Here is an 18,830-nt window from a genome sequence, read left to right on the forward strand (position 1 = left end):
CAAACAATTAATCTTTATTAATCACATTGAAAAACGATTTCATAAAACACAACAGAAACGACAAAGGAACAACATACAACTGAAACAGACAATATTATAAAACATACAATGGAAACTACACAAACAGCAATCCTACTGAAATGACCAGTCCAGGCGAGTACCAGGGGGGGCGACCTGGAGCCTCTCTGCCCCCACATCCCAGCACTCTGACTGGGCATCACTCTCACTGGACCTGCGGAGTTCGAGGGACGGGGGCGCGGTAATGGCAGAATTTATATATATCACAAACACACACACCACAACAAAAATCCATCTGTAATCATATAAGATCTGTGATTACCTCAATCATTAATAATGATTTCCACTTTGGGGATAATTAATAAAGATATGTTTAAAATCAATCTTATTGAAGAAAGAGGACAAAGACTGGATGGATTTAACAGTTTAGTAACTAGATCTACATCTTAAATGACACACCATTCCCTATATAGTGGCCTACTTCTGACCAGGCCCTGGTCAATAAGAGAGCACCAAATAGGGAATAGGGGGTCATTTGGAACAGAGCCAGGACATGTCTGGGCCTGACCTGCAGCTGTAGGGCAGTTGGAGGGCAGAGTAGAGCTCTGGGGTGCTGGGCGTGTGAACTTTGACCCTGCCATGAACCTGCAGAGACCCCGATGACCCTAACCAGGGCATGATCCCAGACTCGGCAGAGGAGGGCGTGGCCAGCCGGCAGCCGGACAAGATCATGTGATCAGAATCTGAGAGATCTGCGAGTGCACACAGGAATCCCCTGAAGTGACTAAAATGCGATGCTATAGTAAAACCGGTTAGTAAAGTAATAACTATAGTTGTAACCAAACTAGTAAAGCTTTTGCAAATATCTAGCAGTATGTAGTGTTCATTGTTGATTATAAACTGGGTAGTTGGAACATAAATACTGATTGGCTGAAAGCCATGGTATATCAGACATGCATCATGGGTATGACAAAAACAAAGTAAAATTTACATTGGTAACCAGTTTATAATAGCAATAAGGCACCTCAGGGGTTTGTGCTATATGGCCAATATTTAAAATTTAACTAGGCAAGTCAGATAAGAACAAATTCTTATTTACAATGACGGTCTACCCCGGACGACACTGGGCCAATTGTGCGCCGTCCTATGGGACTCCCAATCACGGCCGGTTGTGATACAGCCTGGAATCAAACCAGGGTGTCTGTAGTGACGCATCAGCACTGAGATGCAGTGCCTTAGACCGCTGCTCCACTCGGGAATCCCCAATAAACACTACATGACAAAAGTATGCGGACACCCCATCAAATTAGTAGCTTCGGCTTTTTCAGCCACGTTCGTTGCTGACAGGTGTATAAAATCGAGCACACAGCCATGCAATCTTCATAGACAAACATTGGAGGTAGAATGGCCTGACTGCCTTTCAACATGGCTGCCTTTCCAACAAGTCAGTTCATCACATGTCTGCCCTGCTAGAGCTGCTCCTGTCAACTAAGTGCCGTTATTGTGAAGTGGAAACATCTAGGAGCAACAACGGCTCAGCTGCAAAGTGGTAGGCCACGCAAGCTCACAGAACGGGACCACCGAGTGCTGAGGCACGTAACGAGTAAAAATAGTCTGTCCTCGGTTGCAAAAGTCACTAACCAGTTCCAAACTGCCTCTAGAAGCAACATCAACACAATACCTGTTCGTCGGGAGCTTCATGAAGTGGGTTTCCATGGCCGAGCAGCCGCACACAAGCTTAGGATCACCATACACAATGCCAAGCGTCGGCTGGAGTGGTGTAAAGCTCACTGCCATCAGACTCCGGAGCAGTGGAAATGCGTTCTCTAGAGTGACGAATCACGCTTCACCATCTGGCAGTCCGACGGACAAATCTGGGTTTGGAGGATGACAGGAGAACGCTACCAGCCCCAATGTATAAGGCCAACTGTAAAGTTTGGTGGTGGAGGAATAATGTTCTGGGGCTGTTTTTCATGGTTCGGGCACCTTAGTTCCAGTGAAGGGAAATCTTAATGCTACAGCATACAATGACATTCTAGACGATTCTTCGCTTCCAACTTTGTGGCAACAGTTTGGGGAAGGCCCTTTCCTGTTTCAGCATGACAATTTTCCCGTGCACAAAGTAAGGTCCATACAGAAATGGTTTGCCGAGATCGGTGTGGAAGAACTTGACTGGCCTGCTCAGAGCCCCGACCTCAACCCCATCGAACACCTTAGGTAAAATTTGGAACGCCGACTGTGAGCCAGGCCTAATTGTCCAACAGAGCCCGACCTCACTAATGTGCTCATGGGTGAATGGAAGCAAGTCCCTGCAGCAATGTTCCAACATCTAGTGGAAAGCCTTCCCAGAAGAGTGGAGTGGGACTAACTCCATATTAATGCCCATGATTTTGGAACGATATGTTTGACCAACAGGTGTTCACATACAACTGGTCATGTATATACAGTGGATGTATAGAACAAGATGTATGCTGACTCACTGAGGACGGTGCTCTCTCTCCTGTTGTGACGCTGCAACGTCTTCCCCAACGGAGAGTCAAACAGATACTGCTGCTTCACCACACAGGCCCTCTGCTGCTCAAACTCACGTCTCTACACACACACACACACACACACACACACACACACACGTATTTTTTTAAATGTATTACAAGCATTTCGCTACACTAGCAATAACATCTGCTAACCATGTGTGTATGTGACCAATAACATCTGCTAACCATGTGTGTATGTGACCAATAACATCTGCTAACCATGTGTATGTGACCAATAACATCTGCTAACCATGTGTGTATGTGACCAATAACATCTGCTAACCATGTGTGTATGTGACCATTAACATCTGCTAACCGTGTGTATGTGACCAATAACATCTACTAACCATGTGTATGTGACCAATAACATCTGCTAACCGTGTGTATGTGACCATTAACATCTGCTAACCGTGTGTATGTGACCATTAACATCTGCTGACCGTGTGTATGTGACCATTAACATCTGCTAACCGTGTGTATGTGACCATTAACATCTGCTAACCGTGTGTATGTGACCATTAACATCTGCTAACCATGTGTATGTGACCATTAACATCTGCTAACCGTGTGTATGTGACCAATAACATCTACTAACCATGTGTATGTGACCATTAACATCTGCTAACCATGTGTATGTGACCAATAACATCTGCTAACCGTGTGTATGTGACCAATAACATCTACTAACCGTGTGTATGTGACCAATAACATCTGCTAACCGTGTGTATGTGACCATTAACATCTGCTAACCGTGTGTATGTGACCATTAACATCTGCTAACCGTGTGTATGTGACCATTAACATCTGCTAACCGTGTGTATGTGACCATTAACATCTGCTAACCATGTGTATGTGACCAATAACATCTGCTAACCGTGTGTATGTGACCATTAACATCTGCTAACCGTGTGTATGTGACCAATAACATCTGCTAACCATGTGTGTATGTGACCAATAACATCTGCTAACCATGTGTATTTGACCAGTAACATCTGCTAACTATGTGTATGTGACCATTAACATCTGCTAACCATGTGTATGTGACCAATAACCATCTGAATTGATTTGAGACACTGTAAGTCCGTAATAAAATAACCACAGTCAAACACTAAGAGGGGTTGGGTTAAATGCAGAAGACACATTTCAGGTGAACACATTCAGTTGTACAACTGACCAGGTATCCCCCTTTCCCTAACCACCCATCCCTCTTTCCCTAACCACCCATCCCCCTTTCCCTAACCACCCATCCCTCTTTCTTTCAATCCAAGGAGACCGGTTTCACTCCCTCCCCCTTCCTGTCTCTCCCGTCCCTCACCTCGTGGCCCAATCGGATGGCGGCGTCGGTGAAGGCCTGTCTCTCCCTATGGAAGGTCCGCTTCTGGTGTTCTAGCTCCGCCCAGCTGTCCTGAAGCCGCTCCCACTCTTCCAGGAAGTAGCAGTCTGTCAGAGCGTCCGGGACCGGAGTGATCACACTGTCCTGGGGAGGGGGAGATGACATGGAGAAATGGGGAGGGAAGGTAGGTAGAGATGGAGGAGAGGAGAAAGAGAGGGGCGGGGGGAGAGAGAGGGCATGGAAGAAGGTGGATGACATGGAGAACTGGAGAGAAAGATGACTAAGTAACTTTGTCCAAAAGTTCAAAGCTTGCTTTAGCTACCAAGTTAATGCCTAGACTAGACTAGCTCAGTGGATTAACATTCCTGCGTTTCACAGGTTTGAACCCAGCTGGTCACATACTTGTGTGTTTCGCCAGTGTGTGTCGCTTTCTTCAGTGACGAGCCGTAACATTGTACCGTGTGTCGGTTTCTTTAGTAACGAGCCGTAACATTGTAGCGTGTCGGTTTCTTTAGTAATGAGCCGTAACATTGTAGCGTGTCGGTTTCTTCAGTAAATAGCCGTAACATTGTAGCGTGTCGGTTTCTTTAGTAACGAGCCGTAACATTGTAGCGTGTCGGTTTCTTTAGTAACGAGCCGTAACATGGTAGCGTGTCGGTTTCTTTAGTAACGAGCCGTAACATGGTAGCGTGTCGGTTTCTTTAGTAACGAGCCGTAACATTGTACCGTATGTCGGTTTCTTTAGTAACGAGCCGTAACATTGTACCGTATGTCGGTTTCTTTAGTAACGAGCCGTAACATTGTACCGTATGTCGGTTTCTTTAGTAATGAGCCGTAACATTGTACCGTATGTCGGTTTCTTTAGTAATGAGCCGTAACATTGTAGCGTGTCGGTTTCTTTAGTAACGAGCCGTAACATGGTAGCGTGTCGGTTTCTTCAGTAAATAGCCATAACATTGTAGCATGTCGGTTTCTTTAGTGACAAGCCGTAACATGGTAGCGTGTCGGTTTCTTTAGTAATGAGCCGTAACATTGTAGCGTGTGTCGGTTTCTTTAGTAACTAGCCGTAACATTGTACCGTATGTCGGTTTCTTTAGTAATGAGCCGTAACATTGTAGCGTGTCGGTTTCTTTAGTAACGAGCCGTAACATGGTAGCGTGTCGGTTTCTTTAGTAACGAGCCGTAACATTGTTGCGGGTGTCGGTTTCTTCAGTAACGAGCCGTAACATTGTAGCGTGTCGGTTTCTTTAGTAACGAGCCGTAACATTGTAGCGTGTCGGTTTCTTTAGTAACGAGCCGTAACATGGTAGCGTGTCGGTTTCTTTAGTAACTAGCCATAACATTGTACCGTATGTCGGTTTCTTTAGTAACGAGCCGTAACATTGTAGCGTGTCGGTTTCTTTAGTAACGAGCCGTAACATGGTAGTGTGTCGGTTTCTTTAGTAACGAGCCGTAACATGGTAGCGTGTCGGTTTCTTTAGTAACGAGCCGTAACATGGTAGCGTGTCGGTTTCTTTAGTAACGAGCCGTAACATGGTAGCGTGTCGGTTTCTTTAGTAACGAGCCGTAACATTGTTGCGGGTGTCGGTTTCTTCAGTAAATAGCCATAACATTGTAGCGTGTCGGTTTCTTCAGTAAATAGCCATAACATTGTAGCGTGTCGGTTTCTTTAGTAATGAGCCGTAACATTGTAGCGTGTCGGTTTCTTCAGTAAATAGCCATAACATGGTAGCGTGTCGGTTTCTTCAGTAAATAGCCATAACATTGTAGCGTGTCGGTTTCTTTAGTAATGAGCCGTAACATTGTAGCGTGTCGGTTTCTTCAGTAAATAGCCATAACATTGTAGCGTGTCGGTTTCTTCAGTAAATAGCCATAACATTGTAGCGTGTCGGTTTCTTTAGTAATGAGCCGTAACATTGTAGCGTGTCGGTTTCTTTAGTGACGAGCCGTAACATGGTAGCGTGTCGGTTTCTTTAGTAACGAGCCGTAACATGGTAGCGTGTCGGTTTCTTTAGTAACGAGCCGTAACATGGTAGCGTGTCGGTTTCTTTAGTAACGAGCCGTAACATTGTACCGTATGTCGGTTTCTTTAGTAACGAGCCGTAACATTGTACCGTATGTCGGTTTCTTTAGTAACGAGCCGTAACATTGTACCGTATGTCGGTTTCTTTAGTAACGAGCCGTAACATTGTACCGTATGTCGGTTTCTTTAGTAATGAGCCGTAACATTGTACCGTATGTCGGTTTCTTTAGTAATGAGCCGTAACATTGTAGCGTGTCGGTTTCTTTAGTAACGAGCCGTAACATGGTAGCGTGTCGGTTTCTTCAGTAAATAGCCATAACATTGTAGCATGTCGGTTTCTTTAGTGACAAGCCGTAACATGGTAGCGTGTCGGTTTCTTTAGTAATGAGCCGTAACATTGTAGCGTGTGTCGGTTTCTTTAGTAACTAGCCGTAACATTGTACCGTATGTCGGTTTCTTTAGTAATGAGCCGTAACATTGTAGCGTGTCGGTTTCTTTAGTAACGAGCCGTAACATGGTAGCGTGTCGGTTTCTTTAGTAACGAGCCGTAACATTGTTGCGGGTGTCGGTTTCTTCAGTAACGAGCCGTAACATTGTAGCGTGTCGGTTTCTTTAGTAACGAGCCGTAACATTGTAGCGTGTCGGTTTCTTTAGTAACGAGCCGTAACATGGTAGCGTGTCGGTTTCTTTAGTAACTAGCCATAACATTGTACCGTATGTCGGTTTCTTTAGTAACGAGCCGTAACATGGTAGTGTGTCGGTTTCTTTAGTAACGAGCCGTAACATGGTAGCGTGTCGGTTTCTTTAGTAACGAGCCGTAACATGGTAGCGTGTCGGTTTCTTTAGTAACGAGCCGTAACATGGTAGCGTGTCGGTTTCTTTAGTAACGAGCCGTAACATTGTTGCGGGTGTCGGTTTCTTCAGTAAATAGCCATAACATTGTAGCGTGTCGGTTTCTTCAGTAAATAGCCATAACATTGTAGCGTGTCGGTTTCTTTAGTAATGAGCCGTAACATTGTAGCGTGTCGGTTTCTTCAGTAAATAGCCATAACATTGTAGCGTGTCGGTTTCTTTAGTGACGAGCCGTAACATGGTAGCGTGTCGGTTTCTTTAGTAACGAGCCGTAACATGGTAGCGTGTCGGTTTCTTTAGTAACGAGCCGTAACATGGTAGCGTGTCGGTTTCTTTAGTAACGAGCCGTAACATTGTACCGTATGTCGGTTTCTTTAGTAACGAGCCGTAACATTGTACCGTATGTCGGTTTCTTTATTAACGAGCCGTAACATTGTACCGTATGTCGGTTTCTTTAGTAACGAGCCGTAACATTGTACCGTATGTCGGTTTCTTTAGTAATGAGCCGTAACATTGTACCGTATGTCGGTTTCTTTAGTAATGAGCCGTAACATTGTACCGTATTTCGGTTTCTTTAGTAACTAGCCGTAACATTGTACCGTATTTCGGTTTCTTTAGTAACGAGCCGTAACATGGTAGCGTGTCGGTTTCTTTAGTAACTAGCCGTAACATTGTACCGTATGTCGGTTTCTTTAGTAACTAGCCGTAACATTGTACCGTATGTCGGTTTCTTTAGTAACGAGCCGTAACATTGTAGCGTGTCGGTTTCTTTAGTAACGAGCCGTAACATTGTAGCGTGTCGGTTTCTTTAGTAACGAGCCGTAACATTGTAGCGTGTCGGTTTCTTTAGTAACGAGCCGTAACATGGTAGCGTGTCGGTTTCTTTAGTAACGAGCCGTAACATGGTAGCGTGTCGGTTTCTTTAGTAACTAGCCGTAACATTGTACCGTATGTCGGTTTCTTTAGTAATGAGCCGTAACATTGTAGCGTGTCGGTTTCTTTAGTAACGTGCCGTAACATTGTTGCGGGTGTCGGTTTCTTTAGTAACGAGCCGTAACATTGTTGCGGGTGTCGGTTTCTTCAGTAACGAGCCATAACATTGTAGCGTGTCGGTTTCTTTAGTAACGAGCCGTAACATGGTAGCGTGTCGGTTTCTTCAGTAACTAGCCGTAACATTGTAGCGCGTGTCGGTTTCTTTAGTAACTAGCCGTAACATTGTTGCGGGTGTCGGTTTCTTTAGTAACGAGCCATAACATTGTTGCGGGTGTCGGTAACTTTAGTAACGAGCCGTAACATTGTTGCGGGTGTCGGTTTCTTTAGTAACGAGCTATAACATTGTTGCGGGTGTCGGTTTCTTTAGTAACGAGCCATAACATTGTTGCGGGTGTCGGTAACTTTAGTAACGAGCCGTAACATTGTTGCGGGTGTCGGTTTCTTCAGTAAATAGCCATAACATTGTAGCGTGTCGGTTTCTTCAGTAAATAGCCATAACATTGTAGCGTGTCGGTTTCTTTAGTAATGAGCCGTAACATTGTAGCGTGTCGGTTTCTTCAGTAAATAGCCATAACATGGTAGCGTGTCGGTTTCTTCAGTAAATAGCCATAACATTGTAGCGTGTCGGTTTCTTTAGTAATGAGCCGTAACATTGTAGCGTGTCGGTTTCTTCAGTAAATAGCCATAACATTGTAGCGTGTCGGTTTCTTCAGTAAATAGCCATAACATTGTAGCGTGTCGGTTTCTTTAGTAATGAGCCGTAACATTGTAGCGTGTCGGTTTCTTTAGTGACGAGCCGTAACATGGTAGCGTGTCGGTTTCTTTAGTAACGAGCCGTAACATGGTAGCGTGTCGGTTTCTTTAGTAACGAGCCGTAACATGGTAGCGTGTCGGTTTCTTTAGTAACGAGCCGTAACATTGTACCGTATGTCGGTTTCTTTAGTAACGAGCCGTAACATTGTACCGTATGTCGGTTTCTTTAGTAACGAGCCGTAACATTGTACCGTATGTCGGTTTCTTTAGTAACGAGCCGTAACATTGTACCGTATGTCGGTTTCTTTAGTAATGAGCCGTAACATTGTACCGTATGTCGGTTTCTTTAGTAATGAGCCGTAACATTGTAGCGTGTCGGTTTCTTTAGTAACGAGCCGTAACATGGTAGCGTGTCGGTTTCTTCAGTAAATAGCCATAACATTGTAGCATGTCGGTTTCTTTAGTGACAAGCCGTAACATGGTAGCGTGTCGGTTTCTTTAGTAATGAGCCGTAACATTGTAGCGTGTGTCGGTTTCTTTAGTAACTAGCCGTAACATTGTACCGTATGTCGGTTTCTTTAGTAATGAGCCGTAACATTGTAGCGTGTCGGTTTCTTTAGTAACGAGCCGTAACATGGTAGCGTGTCGGTTTCTTTAGTAACGAGCCGTAACATGGTAGCGTGTCGGTTTCTTTAGTAACGAGCCGTAACATGGTAGCGTGTCGGTTTCTTTAGTAACGAGCCGTAACATTGTTGCGGGTGTCGGTTTCTTCAGTAAATAGCCATAACATTGTAGCGTGTCGGTTTCTTCAGTAAATAGCCATAACATTGTAGCGTGTCGGTTTCTTTAGTAATGAGCCGTAACATTGTAGCGTGTCGGTTTCTTCAGTAAATAGCCATAACATTGTAGCGTGTCGGTTTCTTTAGTGACGAGCCGTAACATGGTAGCGTGTCGGTTTCTTTAGTAACGAGCCGTAACATGGTAGCGTGTCGGTTTCTTTAGTAACGAGCCGTAACATGGTAGCGTGTCGGTTTCTTTAGTAACGAGCCGTAACATTGTACCGTATGTCGGTTTCTTTAGTAACGAGCCGTAACATTGTACCGTATGTCGGTTTCTTTATTAACGAGCCGTAACATTGTACCGTATGTCGGTTTCTTTAGTAACGAGCCGTAACATTGTACCGTATGTCGGTTTCTTTAGTAATGAGCCGTAACATTGTACCGTATGTCGGTTTCTTTAGTAATGAGCCGTAACATTGTACCGTATTTCGGTTTCTTTAGTAACTAGCCGTAACATTGTACCGTATTTCGGTTTCTTTAGTAACGAGCCGTAACATGGTAGCGTGTCGGTTTCTTTAGTAACTAGCCGTAACATTGTACCGTATGTCGGTTTCTTTAGTAACTAGCCGTAACATTGTACCGTATGTCGGTTTCTTTAGTAACGAGCCGTAACATTGTAGCGTGTCGGTTTCTTTAGTAACGAGCCGTAACATTGTAGCGTGTCGGTTTCTTTAGTAACGAGCCGTAACATTGTAGCGTGTCGGTTTCTTTAGTAACGAGCCGTAACATGGTAGCGTGTCGGTTTCTTTAGTAACGAGCCGTAACATGGTAGCGTGTCGGTTTCTTTAGTAACTAGCCGTAACATTGTACCGTATGTCGGTTTCTTTAGTAATGAGCCGTAACATTGTAGCGTGTCGGTTTCTTTAGTAACGTGCCGTAACATTGTTGCGGGTGTCGGTTTCTTTAGTAACGAGCCGTAACATTGTTGCGGGTGTCGGTTTCTTCAGTAACGAGCCATAACATTGTAGCGTGTCGGTTTCTTTAGTAACGAGCCGTAACATGGTAGCGTGTCGGTTTCTTCAGTAACTAGCCGTAACATTGTAGCGCGTGTCGGTTTCTTTAGTAACTAGCCGTAACATTGTTGCGGGTGTCGGTTTCTTTAGTAACGAGCCATAACATTGTTGCGGGTGTCGGTAACTTTAGTAACGAGCCGTAACATTGTTGCGGGTGTCGGTTTCTTTAGTAACGAGCTATAACATTGTTGCGGGTGTCGGTTTCTTTAGTAACGAGCCATAACATTGTTGCGGGTGTCGGTAACTTTAGTAACGAGCCGTAACATTGTTGCGGGTGTCGGTTTCTTCAGTAAATAGCCATAACATTGTAGCGTGTCGGTTTCTTTAGTAACGAGCCGTAACATGGTAGCGTGTCGGTTTCTTTAGTAACGAGCCGTAACATTGTAGCGCGTGTCGGTTTCTTTAGTAACGAGCCGTAACATTGTTGCGGGTGTCGGTTTCTTTAGTAACGAGCCGTAACATTGTTGCGGGTGTCGGTTTCTTTAGTAACGAGCCGTAACATTGTTGCGGGTGTCGGTTTCTTTAGTAACGAGCCATAACATTGTTGCGGGTGTCGGTAACTTTAGTAACGAGCCGTAACATTGTAGCGGGTGTCGGTTTCTTTAGTAACTGTCACGTTCCTGACCTGTTTTCTGTTAGTTTTTGTATGTGTTAGTTGGTCAGGACGTGAGTTTGGGTGGGCAGTCTATGTTTTCTGTTTCTATGTTGGTTAATGGGTACCTGATATGGTTCTCAATTAGAGGCAGGTGGTTTTCATCTCCTCTGATTGAGAATCATATTAAGGTAGGTGTTGTCACATTGTTTGTCGTGGGTGGTTGTCTCCTGTGTCAGTGTCTGTTGCACCATACGGGACTGTTCGTTCGTTCGGTTTGTTTGTTCATTTTGTTCGTTCAGTTTTTATGTAGTCATTTCCCTGTTCGTGCGTTCTTCGTGTTACATGTAAGTTCTTACGTCCAGGTCTGTCTACATTCGTTTTGTTATTTTGTTAGTTAATTCAAGTATAGTTCGTTTTTTGTCTTCGTTGTTTTGTCGTGTCTAAATAAATATCATGTCTAAGTATAAAAAAAAAAGAAAAAAAGAAAATACGACGAACACTTTAATAATTACAAAACAACAAACGACGTAGACAAACCTGAACATACGAACTTACATGAAACACGAAGAACGCACGAACAGGGAAATGACTACACAAAACGACGAACGAACGAAACAGTCCCGTATGGTGCAACAGACACTGACACAGGAGACAACCACCCACGACAAACAATGTGACAACACCTACCTTAATATGATTCTCAATCAGAGGAGATGAAAACCACCTGCCTCTAATTGAGAACCATATCAGGTACCCATTAACCAACATAGAAACACATAACATAGACTGCCCACCCAAACTCACGTCCTGACCAACTAACACATACAAAAACTAACAGAAAACAGGTCAGGAACGTGACAGTAACGAGCCGTAACATTGTTGCGGGTGTCGGTTTCTTTAGTAACGAGCCGTAACATTGTAGCGCGTGTCGGTTTCTTTAGTAACGAGCCGTAACATTGTTGCGGGTGTCGGTTTCTTTAGTAACGAGCCGTAACATTGTAGCGTGTCGGTTTCTTTAGTAACGAGCCGTAACATTGTTGCGGGTGTCGGTTTCTTTAGTAACGAGCCGTAACATTGTTGCGGGTGTAGTCCACCTGTAGTAGATGCTGCTGCAGTTTGACCAACTGTTGACTCTGATCCAACTCTGTCTCTAGCTGGGCCAAGAGCTTATCCTGGTCAGTCCCCACAGCCACGTGACCTAAACACACAAACACCACTGAATATTTCTTTAGTCATAAACAAATTCATGTTTCTCTCATACAAGTCGCTGTGTGCGTCCGAAGTGGCCCTATGTTCATAAGTGGTGCACTACATAGAGAATACGGTGCCATTTGGTGCTTCATCCCCTCTCACCCCGACTCAGGAGGTCCCGTAGTCTCCTCTGCACACTCTTCCATCCCTGGACCACACCCCCTGTCACATGGTCGCCCAGGGACTCCTCTGACTGGACCAGCATCTTGGCGTTGTCTGGGTCCTCTTCCTGGTCACCCACAGTGTCCAATAGGGTCTGTGGGAAAAGTGACAAAGTAGTAGCTTTCGGCCAATCAGCTCAATCATACCCAGGGTTGGGTTCAGTTGCCAAATGTTGCAGATAGAAATGCCATGAATAGAGCTGACATGACTCCTTATTCTATGTATCGAGAGGCATGTTAGTTCTACATAACATGTTTATAGCTGAACGTTCCAAAATGTTGTCTCCTGCTGACCGTGTCCAAGTTCCAGTTCCCATCCGTAGCCCCTTCCCCCCACCCCAAGACCCTGTCCCTTCCTCCCACCCCAAGACCCTGTCCCTTCCTCCCACCCCAAGACCCTGTCCCTTCCTCCCACCCCAAGACCCTGTCCCTTCCTCCCACCCCAAGACCCTGTCCCTTCCTCCCACCCCAAGACCCTGTCCCTTCCTCCAACCCCAAAACCCTGTCCCTTCCTCCCACCCCAAGACCCTGTCCCTTCCCCCCACCCCAAAACCCTGTCCCTTCCCCCCACCCCAAGACCCTGTCCCTTCCCCCCACCCCAAGACCCTGTCCCTTCCCTTCCCCCCACCCCAAGACCCTGTCCCTTCCCTTCCCCCCACCCCAAGACCCTGTCCCTTCCCTTCCCCCTTCCCCCCCACCCCAAGACCCTGTCCCTTCCCTTCCCCCCACCCCAAGACCCTGTCCCTTCCCCCCACCCCAAGACCCTGTCCCTTCCCTTCCCCCCACCCCAAGACCCTGTCCCTTCCTCCACCCCAAGACCCTGTCCCTTCCTCCACCCCAAGACCCTGTCCCTTCCTCCCACCCCAAGACCCCAAGATAGGAGCCGTCTAACCCGTTCCCTGTCTGCTCTGAGCTATAGGAGCCGTCTAACCCGTTCCCTGTCTGCTCTGAGCTACAGGAGCCGTCTAACCCGTTCCCTGTCTGCTCTGAGCTATAGGAGCCGTCTAACCCGTTCCGTGTCTGCTCTGAGCTACAGGAGCCGTCTAACCCGTTCCCTGTCTGCTCTGAGCTATAGGAGCCGTCTAACCCGTTCCCTGTCTGCTCTGAGCTATAGGAGCCGTCTAACCCGTTCACTGTCTGCTCTGAGCTATAGGAGCCGTCTAACCCGTTCCCTGTCTGCTCTGAGCTACAGGAGCCGTCTAACCCGTTCCCTGTCTGCTCTGAGCTATAGGAGCCGTCTAACCCGTTCCCTGTCTGCTCTGAGCTATAGGAGCCGTCTAACCCGTTCACTGTCTGCTCTGAGCTATAGGAGCCGTCTAACCCGTTCCCTGTCTGCTCTGAGCTCTCGGAGCCGTCTAACCCGTTCCCTGTCTGCTCTGAGCTATAGGGGCCGTCTAACCCGTTCCATGTCTGCTCTGAGCGCGTGCAGTAGCGTGGTGAGTTTGTGTCGGAGCTTCATGGCCTCCCTTAACTCCGCCTCTCGCCGCTCCAGCATCACACGTAGCGCTGCCTCCTCCTTCCTGGGGGGTTGAAGGTTAAATCAGGTGCATTAAGGGCTGGGCTCGAACAAAAGCCTGCGTCTCAATTTCCTGGATCAGAATAGGTGATCTCTGGGGTTCCAACCGGAATCCACAGCCCCAGTAGTCAACAGTAGTGCACTATAAAGGGAATAGGTGATCTCTGGGGTTCCAACCGGAATCCACAGCCCCAGTAGTCAACAGTAGTGCACTATAAAGGGAGTAGGTGATCTCTGGGGTTCCAACCGGAATCCACAGCCCCGGTAGTCAACAGTAGTGCACTATAAAGGGAATAGGTGATCTCTGGGGTTCCAACCGGAATCCACAGCCCCAGTAGTCAACAGTAGTGCACTATAAAGGGAATAGGGTGTCATGCTGGTCAACAGTAGTGCACTATAAAGGGAATAGGGTGCCATTTTGGACTCAGCCTCTTACCTTCCGTTGGTCCTGGCTGGTCTGTCCCTCTTCACCTGACCTCTGGGCACCGGGTTCAACAGCTCCATGGCTACAGAGAGAGAGACAGGGATGCAGTTAAGCCCCGCCCTCTTCAACATAGCCATCAAAGATGTGGCGAGGGCACTAGAACAGTCTGCAGCAGCCGGCCTCACCCTACTAGAATCCAAAGTCAAACGTCAACTGTTCGCTGATGACCTGGTGCTTCTGTCACCAGCCAAGGAGGGCCTACAGCAGCGCCTAGATCTTCTGCACAGAGTCTGTCAGACCTGGGCCCTGACAGTAAATCTCAGTAAGACCAAAATAATGGTGTTCCAAAAAAGGTCCAGTTGCCAGGACCACAAATACAAATTCTCTCTAGACACTGTTGCCCTAGAGCACACAAAAAAACTATATATACCTTGGCCTAAACATCAGCGCCACAGGTAACTACCACTAAGCTATGAACGATCTGAGAGACAAGGCAAGGGCTTTCAATGCCATCAAAAGGAACTCAATTTGACATACCAATTAGGACCTGGCTAAAAATACTTGAATCAGTTATAGAACCCATTGCCTTTAATGGTTGTGAGGTCTGGGGTCCGCTCACCAACCAAGAATTCACAAAATGGGACAAACACAAAATTGAGATTCTGCAAAAATATCCTCTGTGTACAAAGTAGAACACCAAATACATGCAGAGCAGAATTAGGCCGATACCCACTAATTATCAAAATCCAGAAAAGAGCTGTTAAATTCTACAACCACCTAAAAGGAAGCGATTCCCAAACCTTCCGTAACAAAGCTATCCCCTACAGAGAGATGAACCTGGAGAAGAGTCCCCTAAGCAAGCTGGTCCTGGGACTCTGTTCACAAACACACCCCATAGAGCCCCAGGACACAATTAGACAAAATCATGAGAAAACAAAAATAATTATTTCTAATATGTCAAGTAATAAACAAAAAACAGAGCAAACTAGAATGTTATTTGGCCCTAAACAGAGAGTACACAGTGGCAGAATACCTGACTACTGTGACTGACCCAAACTTAAGGAAAGCTTTGACTATGTACAGACTCAGTGAGCATAGCCTTGCTATTGAGAAAGGCCGCCGTAGGCAGACCTGGCTCTCAAGAGAAAACAGGCTATGTGAACACTGCCCACAAAATGAGGTGGAAACTGAGCTGCACTTCCTAACCTCCTGCCAAATGTATGACCATATTAGAGACACATATTTCCCTCAGATTACACAGACCCACAAAGAATTTGAAAACAAACCCAATTTTTGATAAACTCCCATATCTATTGGGTGAAATATCAGTGTGCAATCACAGCAGCAAGATTTGACCTGTTACAACCCAGATGTAGGTATATTTATTTTCACTTTTGAAATGTCTTCTTTAGTAACTTGTGAGTGTAATGTTTACTGTACATTATTGTATTGTTTATGATCTATTTCTCATGTGAACATGTTTCCCATGCCAATAAAGCCCCTTAAATTGAAATTGAATTGAGAGAGAGCGAGTCATGTTTAGTCTGAAGTTACTTTTAAAACCTCCACAGGATTGGTGGGTCCCCCTGCGGGACGGTTGAGCTAACGTAGGCTAATGCGATTAGTATGAGGTTGTAAGTAACAAGAACATTTCCCAGGACATAGACATATCTGATATTGGCAGAAAGCTTAAATTCTTGTTAATCCAACTGCACTGTCAAATTTACAGTAGCTATTACAGTGAAAGAAAACCATGCTATTGAGGAGAGTGCAGTTTTGAACTGGAAAAGTTGTTCAACAAATTAGGCGCATTTGGGCAGTCTTGATACAACATTTTGATCAGAAATTCAATGATTCATTGGATAAGTCAAACTTTGCACATACACTGCTGCCATCTAGTGGCCAAAATCTAAATTGCACCTGGGCTGGACTAATACATTACGGCCTTTCTCTTGCATTTCAAAGATGGTAAAAAAGTAGTTTTTTTTGTACCATTGTATTACCTTTTACCAGATCTAACGTGTTATATTCTCCTACATTCATTTCACATTTCCATAAACTGTTTTATTTCAGATGGTATCAGGAATGTGTATCCTTGCTTCAGGTCCTGAGCTACAGGCAGTTAGACTTGGGTATGTCATTTTAGGCAAAAATTGAAAAAAGGGGCAAATCCTTAAAGCCAATAAGAAAAGGTAAAATATATCACTGTAATTTATTTATAAGGACTGAATGCTAAGGTTACCTTGGTTGCTAGCAACTTCAATTAGCACTGAGGTGTGAAGTGAGGTGTCAAAGCTCATGAGCCCAACAATGGCAGGAGAGTTTCACAGCCCCCCCCCCCCCACCCAAATGCAGAGGCCTTTGAAGCCCACTCCCTCTGTGCAGAGGTCATTACAATAGGTAGGTAGAAGGAGAGTGATAGAATGGTGTGTGTGTGTAAGACTAAGAGAAATTGAGAGAAAGATGGAGTGGTATAGAATATGAGAGGGCACATTAAGTGTGAGAGAGATGGTTAGACAGAGATCCTTACAGGCGCCTCTCTCTCTGTGTCTCTCTGCAAGTTGGGTTAGTCTCTCCTTCAGTCTGGCGCCGTGCTGCTCTCTACGCCTCAACTCTGACCCCTGCTGATTACACCGAGACTGCAGGCTGGAACCCTTCAGAGTGTGTGTGTGTGTGTGTGAAAGAGAGAAGAGGGAAAAGGTTATTCATCAACATGGTTGATATTTTCCATCAAACTCATGATACCTGAGACACACCTTCTCTCTCTCGCGTCTCAGTGCATCCTGTAGTCTGGCAACGTGCTGATTTCTCTCAACCAGTTGCTCCTGTGAACAAAATACTTTCTTTTTAATCAACCCATATTTTACCAGGTAAGTTAATGGAGAACATATTCTCATTAACAGCAACGACCTGGGGAATGGAGGGGGGGGGGGGCATTTCTAAACTGGGGATGATTAGGTGGCCATGATGGTATGAGGGCCAGATTGGGAATTTAGCCAGGACACCAGGGTTAACACCTCTACTCTTACGATGAGTCCCATGGGATCTTCTTGCCTTGTCTCTCAGATCGTTCACAGCTTTGTGGAAGTTACCTGTGGCACTGATGTTTAGGCCGAGGTACATACCTGCCATCCGAAAGACAGCACAGGGCAATGTCCCCTATCACTGCCCTGGGGCATTGGGATATTTTTTTTAGACCAGAGGAAAGAGTGGGTCCTATTGGTTCTCCAACACCACTTCCAGCAGCATCTGGTCTCCCATCCTGGGGCTGACCACGACCAACCCTGCTTAGCTTCAGAAGCCAGCCAGCAGTGGTATGCAGGGTGGTATGCAGGGTGGTATACTGCTGGCATAAGTTGTTAACACAGAAAAACACACTATTCTATCACTCGCATTCTCACCTGACTGACTCAAACTCACAATGTTAATTTGTTAAGTACACACCACACGCACAAGCTTACCCCAAGGGAGGGCCCAGTCTCTGTGTGCTCGTCCCTGCCGGACCACCAGGAGGCGTGGAGAGACAGGTTACTGAGAGGAGGGCTAGGCTCCCCATGGAGGAGGTATGTGTCCTGGAGGTCTGGAGACAGAGGGGATTGGATGGTGGTATGAGTGGAGAGAGGGAGGGGCAGAGGTGGTAAGATTATTTTTTACGATTTTTATTTAACTAGGCAAGTCAGTTAAGAACAAACAATTATTTACAATGACGGCTTACACCTGCCAAACCCAGACGACGCTGGGCCAATTGAACACCTCCCTATGGGCCTCCCAATCATTTTCGGTGAGATGAGGGAAAGAGGTATATACAGTGGACTTGGACTGAAATAGGTTCCGGTACTCATTTTGGGTGACAGTACTGTTTATATTTAGGTGCAGGAGCTCCACAATACTTCTGAGCTAATATAAGAGGAACAGGTGGTGTGTGTTAATATAAAGTTTTACCTGAGCTCTCCTGTCGTCTTCTGTGAGGTTGGGACCCTGCTGCCCGTCCCTGCCCACATCTAGAAGCCATCTGTGTTAACGTTTACTATCACGAATGGTAACTAGCTTAACAGGTATTCAGGGGTGTGTGTGTACTATAGGTGTTGTTGGCCGTTCTACCTGAGCAGAGGTTTGCTACTTCACTGGCAGCCATCTTTAATTACCAGCTGGCAAGTGCAACCAGGTGCTAGCATTTCAGCTAATCAATAACCTCATTGATTGACATGCTCACAGCATTCTTTTTGCATACTGTTTGGTCGCGTTCCTCTGCTCAGACATTGCCGACGCATAACAGATCTTACAATGCCTGGATAGGTATTTTACGTACGCTATACAAAAGTATGTGGACACCCAAATTAGTGGATTTGGCTATTTCAGCCACACCAGTTGCTGACAGGTGTATACAATTGAGCACACAGCCATGCAATCTCCATAGAAAAAACATTGGCAGGAGAATGGCCTTACGTGACTTTCCACATGGCACCGTCATAGGATGCCTCCTTTCCAACAAGTCAGTTCGTAAAATTTCTGCCCTGTTAGAGCT

The 18,830-nt window shown here is 45.8% G+C and overlaps 1 protein-coding gene across 1 annotated transcript; it reads right to left on the bottom strand.

The window, feature by feature from the left end:
- Nucleotides 1–116: 116 nt before the first annotated feature.
- On the bottom strand, nt 117–18,476 carry LOC139568225 (afadin- and alpha-actinin-binding protein-like). The gene is made up of 12 exons (XM_071389975.1): nt 18,248–18,476; nt 17,767–17,885; nt 17,062–17,130; nt 16,836–16,959; nt 14,318–14,387; nt 13,765–13,885; nt 12,307–12,460; nt 12,048–12,151; nt 3,868–4,029; nt 2,499–2,610; nt 587–770; nt 117–232 (listed from the first exon to the last, which is right to left on the bottom strand). The coding sequence occupies exons 1-12, from the start codon at nt 18,315–18,317 to the stop codon at nt 133–135; spliced, it is 1,389 nt and encodes a 462-aa protein (XP_071246076.1). The 5' UTR covers nt 18,318–18,476; the 3' UTR covers nt 117–132.
- Between the last annotated feature and the right edge of the window lie 354 nt (nt 18,477–18,830).

This window comes from Salvelinus alpinus, chromosome 2 (assembly GCF_045679555.1).
Source record: "Salvelinus alpinus chromosome 2, SLU_Salpinus.1, whole genome shotgun sequence".
In the NCBI taxonomy this organism is placed as follows: domain Eukaryota; kingdom Metazoa; phylum Chordata; class Actinopteri; order Salmoniformes; family Salmonidae; genus Salvelinus; species Salvelinus alpinus.